At 43.5% G+C, this 8,253-nt stretch overlaps 1 protein-coding gene across 2 annotated transcripts in view; it reads left to right on the top strand.

The window, feature by feature from the left end:
* Positions 1–3,884: 3,884 nt before the first annotated feature.
* Positions 3,885–8,253, top strand: part of MN1 (MN1 proto-oncogene, transcriptional regulator) — a 53,333-nt gene continuing 48,964 nt past the window's right edge. The window contains exon 1 of one of the 2 annotated variants that reach the window (XR_014444423.1): positions 3,885–8,094. Coding sequence is in view for 1 of the 2 variants with exons in the window: in XM_083146715.1 (XP_083002841.1) it covers positions 4,635–8,094 (3,460 nt within the window). In the remaining variant the exon portion in view is untranslated. The remainder of the gene's footprint in view (positions 8,095–8,253) is intronic. The other variant, XM_083146715.1, reaches the window with a different exon arrangement.

The raw sequence follows: 8,253 nt of genomic DNA, 5'->3' as shown, positions 1-8,253 counted from the left end.
TTGATTGTCTGGCCTCAGGCTACAGAGAAATGTATGTACTTACAGTGTTTTTAATAATAAATATTTTCACAAAAGGTTTTTTTTTTTTTTTTTAAAGTTCGGAGAAGATGAAATCATGAGAGAGAGAGTGAGTATTAGCCATTCAGCTTTTGCCTTACATTTTACAGGCTGTGTTTGGAAAATGAAAGAAGCTGATTGGTTGGTGCTTTATTTCTCACACTTCAATTCCCTCTTAAGCTGGTTTCACATTGCAAAAACCTGCTTTAAACCTGTTTTTGCAAACGGGTCTTAAAACGGGTCAAAAGCCAGTTAAACCCCTTTCATATTGCATGTTGTAAAGGTATATTGCAGTTTCAATACTGTTTTTGTACCTTCAGATTCAACCCATTTCACCCATAGAAAGCCATACAATGTCATTTGAAATGTTTTTTTTTTTTCCTGCTTGTGGGCGGGGATCAAGTGTGGTTATCATTTGTAGCAAATGCCATTCCTGAGCTGTTCAGACTGCAGGGAAAACGGCTCAGAAACGTGTAGGATCCTGCTTTTAACACAATTCAAAATACCGGTATTTTGTAACCGGTAAATTGATTGTGGAGCTTTCATATTGCAGCTGGCACCGTTTTAAAGCAGTTAAAAATCGGCAATATGCCATGTTAAAACTGCATTGTGAAAGGGGCTTAAGAGAGATGTACAGTGGGAGTATGAAATAAAATTCTTAGTGCAAAGACTATAATATATGTGCGTGTTTTTCTTATGTTGAAAACTGCAACCTATATGAGGAATAAAATACATAACATTTCCCAAAGGAATCTATCTATCTATCTATCTATCTATCTATCTATCGTGAAACAATATATTATTTTAACAAATTGATAAAATAAAGCTTGCTCATAAAATTATATGCATACTATAGTTTGAAATATTTTTTTTTAATAGACTGTATGAATAATACAGTATATTCTATAAAATACAACTGAAACATTTTTTAATCCAGTTTATTTCCAATATATTCTCTGGGATATTATACATGTTAACTTTCAATGTGGGATTTCTATCTAAATCCAATAAAAATCGATACAATATTTAGCATTTTGGAATAAATCCACTAATACAAAACAAAACTGCTAAAGAAACTGGGATGCAATGTGGATATAGCAGCAGAGTGTATAATATATTGCTGGCTATCTGGTTACTTTACACCTATGCAAATGGCTGTAATATTATGGAAATGCTATTAGATGTGATAGCGTATGTAATTCCTAGCTACCAGGCCACAAGGTCTAAATGCTGCTGGAATATTCATAAGGATTGCGTTTCCCAGGAGAATTCTCAGTGGTACTTTCAGTAGAAAATAGATTTCTTGTTGTTGTAAATACCATACTCTGTACAGGCTTCCTGGAATCATCATAAATGTAATTAATCTGTTGAGCAGCACAGATGACTTTATGATATTAAAATAAGGCATTAAAGAAAAGTTACTTTAAAATGAGTGATACAAATCAGATGCTGCTGAATGTTTCTCCTTAGGCCGCAGTGATTTTTCCGTGCACTAGGGGGCAGTGTGGCTGTGTGGAAGAATGTCCTGCGACTAGCTCAGTTGCTCATTCGCACACTCTTCTAAGAAGAATCAGCTCCTCTTGAACTGACTTTGAACTAAAAAAAAAATCATTGTTACATATAATGAGATAGAACCCTTTTGGACTTGGGCTACTGATAATTAGTCTTAGATCTGCCTTTTTATGTTGAAGAAAAACAAGTTATAAAGATGCCATTTACCAACATTAAAATGCATTATATAGACACAACAAAAGAAGACTCCATTCCTGCATCACACTACTGGTTCCATTTACAAACTTGTCATTTCAATAAAGGAGTTCTAGAAAGTGTCCCTCTATTAATGTGATAATTAGTGCGATTGTTTTCTTACTCAAATCTATCTGCAGCATGATTGTGTGTTTATCTGATGGATATATTATTATTACACAGTATACCGATTCAGTGATCGCACTGGACTGTGCCTGGATGCTGTCTCCTTTTGTATCGCCTATAAACTGTGCCAAGCAGACGGCTCCCAAGTCCCCTTCTCCCGTCACTTTGCAAAGTAATAATTTCCATGTCCAAATCCATTTCTTTTCTACTTCTGAAATCTCTAAACCATCAGCAAGGAGGATAGTTCACATGAAAACTAATTACACAAAATCAATATTTAATCACAGCACAGCATCCAGATCTTGCAGGAAAAAAAAAATCCTTTTAAAATCTGCTGCAATATACAAATTGGCTTCCACCTCCTTTAATTTACACATGTCAAGGCTTAGATTATTTTTATTTATTATTTTGTAATATTGTGTTCAGCAGCGCTTAATTGATTACAGGTCTATCAGTGTACCTTATAGCCTTGGAGGAATTGCTCCCAAAATACTCTGCTGTGTGTGTGTGTGTGTGTGTGTGTGTGTGTAGTATATATATATATATATATATATATATATATATATATATATATATATATTCTTTTATGTATGTGTGTGTATATATATATATATACATACACACACATAATATAACAGTAATTTTGTGCATATATATATATATGTATGTATGAATGCGTATAAATATATACACACACACACACACACACACACACACACACACACACACTGAATGTCTAAACTGTGTGACAGTGTTATTTCCTTTTATGCCTATTATAAATTAATGTTAATATTACATGACTCGTATGCCTAATATAAAATGTACCAATACGATAATAAATAGTTGAGTTGAAGTTCACGTCCCTTATACCGAGTAATGTACTGGTATAGATGTGATTTCATTTGTTTGTTGGAAGCTGAGACATTCTATTTAACTTTGTTAATAAAGTTACCAAACAGTGATGTTCTGTTAGTAAATGTCACCCTACAGCATAATGCAGTTAGCCCCCTGATAATGGCGTTAGCTAGGTATTTCATACGGATCACACTGAGATATTAAGTTACAATGATCGATTGATTTTTTTTTAATCAAACCAATTGCACATTATAATGGCAGCGCACTAATTGATCTTTAAGAAGCCTTTTGTTCTTTATAAACCAAATTAGTATCTTAAAAGAAGCATTTGCATGATATATCCTAGCTGCAGACGTACTATATGCTGTGGCTGAATAGCCAGCGCCAGCATGGCATGTGCCAGTCCAACCATAGTAGCCCAGTGACTGATACCCACCCAGTGCACACACAGCTCAGCGGGGCAATGGCAGTATGTACCTATACACATCTGGAAATAGCAGCATATCAGGGCATAGTACATAAGTAAATACACTGTAGCACATCCAGGTAAGTAGCTCATTATTCTGACAGACTCGTGGGAGCTTTAATGAATGCACACAAAGGAGAAGAAGGGATCATTCCCCAATATTGGGACTACTGCATTGCACAGATATAAATGACACATGCTTGGCATCAGATGATGAGCCCATAGGAACCAGGCTGATTCATCTGCTCCAAAACTTCAGCAAGTGCATTAGGGCAGCAGTGCATTAAGGACATTAATCCCCATGCACGATGTCAGCTAGATCATTACACTACTACCACCCCCCCTTCTCTAACCCAGCACATTGCCCTCTGTGCCAGCGCTCTGCCTGCGGTGCCAGCCAGGAGGGAGCCGGCAACAAAAGGATACAGCGTCCCGCTGACCAGGTAGCGCCGCTCTCCCAGCTGCCAGCATCGGGACAGGCTGCTCTGGGCACAGGCAGCCGGAGCCTGCTAGGACATTGTTACAGGCTGGAGATAAATGGCAGCAGATCTGTCTAGGTGTGTGACTGCTGTAATGTGGCAGGACCACCTTAACAGATCGCCGCGCCCCCTCCGTGCGCTCACATTGGCTGGGAGCGACTGTGAGCAATGGATTGCTGAAATGCAAAACTTGTTGCTGTTCTCCTGGGCTGGCTGATCGGGAGACGCACGGAGCTCACTCACATCGCCGGACCGACGGAGGACGCATCTGCGCCAGCAGCACGGGGGACGCATCTGCGGCAGCTCTGCATTCAGCGCACAACAATAGCACCGCTGACCCGGGGACAATAGCCCAGCGCTCAGGCGCCTGCAGCCACCGATCTGGGGGAGCACAAGTGACTGCACCTGGCTGACAGCGAGGCATCAGATGGCAGCTCGGCACTGGCCATGCAGCAGAAAGTTACACTGACTCCAGAGACAAGAAGCTGCAGGGGATCCCCGGTGCGGGCTGCCGGTGTGCGGTGACACAGTCCCAGCGGCACGGAGTGTGGGGACGGAGGTGCTTGCAGGAGCTGCAGAGCCATCACTAGAGACAGAGCAGCTGGATGGTGCGGGACGTGGTGGCTGCTCCAGAGCCCTGCATGAGAGGCAGGCAGAGAGTGTGATCTCACAGCAGCACAGGCCCTATCAGGTTACACCATGTGAGCTCATCAGTGAGGGCTCCGCAGAACATCGCTCACACTCCTCTCTCTCACACTCACACAGAGCTCTGCATGACGGCTCTCCGGGCTGCTCCCTGCCGCACAGCCTCTCCGCTTCCCCGGCAGCAGCTGCAGCAGCAGGACTGAGGGTGACAGCGATCTCGGGGCAGGGCACTGCCATGCCTTACTGACCGCTCTGGAATTATGTTTGGGCTGGAGCAGTTTGAGCCACAGATCAATAGCAGAAGCGCTGGCCAGGGGGAGAGGAACTTCTCCCAGCCCGGGATGAGTATGAGCTCTCACTTCAAATCCCCCGCATTCCACTCCGGGGGGACGCCGGCTGCCGTGGACCCTTCCATCGGGGCTTTGACTGAACCTTCCATGTTAGGCATGAACCTCAATCTAAACGGAGAGCCTTACGGGTACCATGCCAGGGGGCACTCCGACATCCATGCCAGTGGCATGCAGCCGCAGCCTGTCCATGGCTTCTTCAACAACCAGCAGCAGCATCACCACGGTCACCCGAGCACCCATCCTCACCAGCATCATCCGCACTTCAGTGGCAACTTTGGAGGGCCTGATGCCACAGCGTCCTGTCTGCATGGTGGTCGACTTTTGGGTTATAACAATAATCTTGGAAATCAGCAAGCCTTTGGTGAAGGCTATGAACCGATTGCAGAGAACCAGTCAGGAGAAGGCTTTGGACAGCAGAGATCAGGTAATCTATCTGAATTTCAGCACCCTAACTCTACTGCCTCTAACCACGCTGTCCCTGCTCCTTGCCTTCCCCTGGACCAGTCTCCAAATCGTGCTGCCTCTTTTCATGGGCTTCCTTCATCCACCTCTTCTGATTCTCACAACTTGGAACAAAGGCGAATCCACAATCAAGGAAGTGTTGATCCACTGGAATACAATTATCCCAGCGATGGTCCATCAGGACACTTTGAGGTACCTGTTTTTTCTCCTTCTGACTCTGAGGGCCATTATGGTGCTGGGAGACAGGTTACCACTGGGTCCTTCCCCGGGGCCTCAGTTTTGCCGAGACCTCAAGGCATAGTGGGAATGACTAAAGTTCATCCACAACAACAACAACAACATGGGGTATTCTTTGAGAGGTTTGGAGGTGCACGAAAGATGCCAGTGGGCATGGAGCCTGCTGTAAATGCCAGACACCCACTCTTACAACAGCAGCAGACAAGTTTACTTGCCAGACAAAACTCATGCCCACCAGCAATTACCAGGCAACAGCAAACAGAAGGCAATACCTCAAATCCAAACTTGCAGGACAATGCACCAGTGATGCAGAACCAGCATTCACAGTTTGAATACCCTATTCAGAGACTAGAGAATAGAAATATGCATCCGTATTCTGAGTCAATGTTCAATATACAGCAGGCACCTCCACAGCAGCCTCCAAATCAAAGATTGCAACACTTTGATGCTCCTTATATGAATGTCACTAAAAGGCCTAGATTTGACTTTCCTAATAACCATGGTGTTGATAACTGTGCTGCATGGAATAATAACAGTATTCACAATGCTGCCATTGACAGTCACCTTTCCCCCTCCACATACCCTGGTCTTCCAGGTGAATATACCCCTCAAGTGCCAGAAAGTTTTCCCACTGGTCCATCACTGCAGCACCCTGGCTCAGATCACCAGTCCATTCAACAGAGACAAAACGCAGCAATGATGATTAAACAGATGGCTTCCAGGAACCAACAACAGAGAATGAGGCAAGCTAACTTACAGCAATTGGGCCATCATGGAGATGTAAATCAAAGTGGCATTGTCCATGGAGCTCAAGTGGGTACTATGCCACAGCCCAGCTTTGATCGTGAAGGAGGGAGGATTGGTAATTTTGACCCCCAGAATACACATGTGAGTCAGGAAAGTGCTTGGTTTCCTGGACCTCACCCACCTGGAGATATTCTGCAGAGACGGATGGGTGGGTCAAACCTGTCCACAGATCCCACATCCCATGACATTAGTTTACAACAGAATGGGTCAAATATGCTTTTTAGGCCAGGAGTTAATAGGATGGGTATTCAGGAGCCTTTGGGGATGCCAGGAGAAGGACATGTTCAGGCCTTACATTCTCCAGGGATGCACTCTCAGTTTGGAAACAACATGGCTAACCTTTCACAAATGCAATCACCAGGTGGTGGGGTGGGCATGAACAGTACCCCAACAGACAGAAGGGGCGCTCCAGATTTCACAGCACCAGCCATAGGTCAACAGTCAGGATTTCCATTTGTTGGGACAAATAGGCAGTCAACTCCACACAATCCACCAGGTGTGAATTCATCTCCAAGTTCCTACCCACCACAGTCAGATTTCCAAGCTAGTCAGCGCTCAACAGCCAGCAAATTAGGGGCACTCTCCCTTGGTTCATTCAACAAGTCTAGTGCAAAAGAAAATATGTTTGGACAAAGCTGCTTAGCTGCCCTTTCCACAGCCTGTCAGAACATGATTGCTAGTTTAGGTGCCCCAAACCTTAACGTAACATTTAATAAAAAAAGCCAAGCAGAGGGAAAAAGAAAACTGAGCCAAACAGAAACTGAACTAAATAACAACAGCGGGAATAACAACGGTTCTGATTATTTCCCTGGAGGCACCTCCCAAAGCAGTCAGGGTCCTAATGCTTCCAGTAACAACACTAAGTCTACAGGGCAAAGTGGGGCAACTCAAGCCACACAGGGAGAAACTAGTCTTTCTCCAAACTACAATATTGAAGTTACTCCTGGAAACGATGGCAAACCAGTGACTGGTGGTGGACGAGGAAGGGGCAGGAGAAAAAGAGATAGTGGACATGTAAGCCCGGGAAACTACTTTGATAAGTTTTCTGCCGATAGCGGGGGTGCTGTTGTGAGCCCAGGCCAACAGGGCCAATCTGTAAACTCAGTTGAACCAGGTGTGACTTCTCATGACAAACCTTTAACGTCTCCATCTTGGGGTAAAGGTAGTGAGTTACTTCTTAGCGACCAACCTGACCACATGTCATCTTTGGACAGTGGGATTCAAAGTGTGGCTAAATCAGATAGCAGCTCACCTCATGTTGACTTCCCAGAAGATGTCAACACTACTTATGGTAATGAAGAAGAAGTTTCTTCTAGTTCCGATAACAACATATCTAAACCCAATAGCTGTCCTTTGGTAACAGGGTCTCCAAAAATTCAGAGGAGTGAACACGGACTTCTTAATGGACAAAAAACAATGGGTCTAAATTTGCTAAATAACACTACCTCTCTGCCGGACAGTTATGGGTTGAGTAGTACTGGGGCTGGCCATCCTGGCACTCCTGGGATGGAACAGGTCCGCACTCCAACTAGCACATCAACCCAGGATGAGATTCACCCTCTAGAGATACTGCAAGCACAGATACAGCTTCAGAGACAGCAGTTCAGCATTTCTGAAGACCAGCCCTTAGGGATGAAGAATAAAAAAACTGACTGTACTGCTCAAAATGTGGACAGTGAATTGAACAGTTGTTGCTCTGACAATGTCAAAAATTCTATGAGTACGATAGACCTTGACTCTCTCATGGCAGAGCATAATTCTACCTGGTACATGCCTAATGAGAAATCGTTGATGGAGGGGGAAGAAAATGACAAATCTATCACACCTTGGGAAAAATCAAAGAGCCAACAAACCAACAAAGAAGGTATATACATTTAATTATATACTTTGAATATACTTAATTTTAACACTTTTTAAATCTGTTAAAATAGCTTTTACAGTATTGCCATGTTAAGAATGTATTCTGTGATAAACTAATGGCTGTGATTATTATCAAACAATAATCTTACCAGTTAGCTTGATT

This window comes from Crinia signifera, chromosome 1, assembly GCF_055691185.1.
Source record: "Crinia signifera chromosome 1, ASM5569118v1, whole genome shotgun sequence".
Taxonomy (NCBI): domain Eukaryota; kingdom Metazoa; phylum Chordata; class Amphibia; order Anura; family Myobatrachidae; genus Crinia; species Crinia signifera.
Note: the sequence above shows the minus strand (reverse complement) of the source record. Positions and strands in the feature narration are given on the sequence as shown.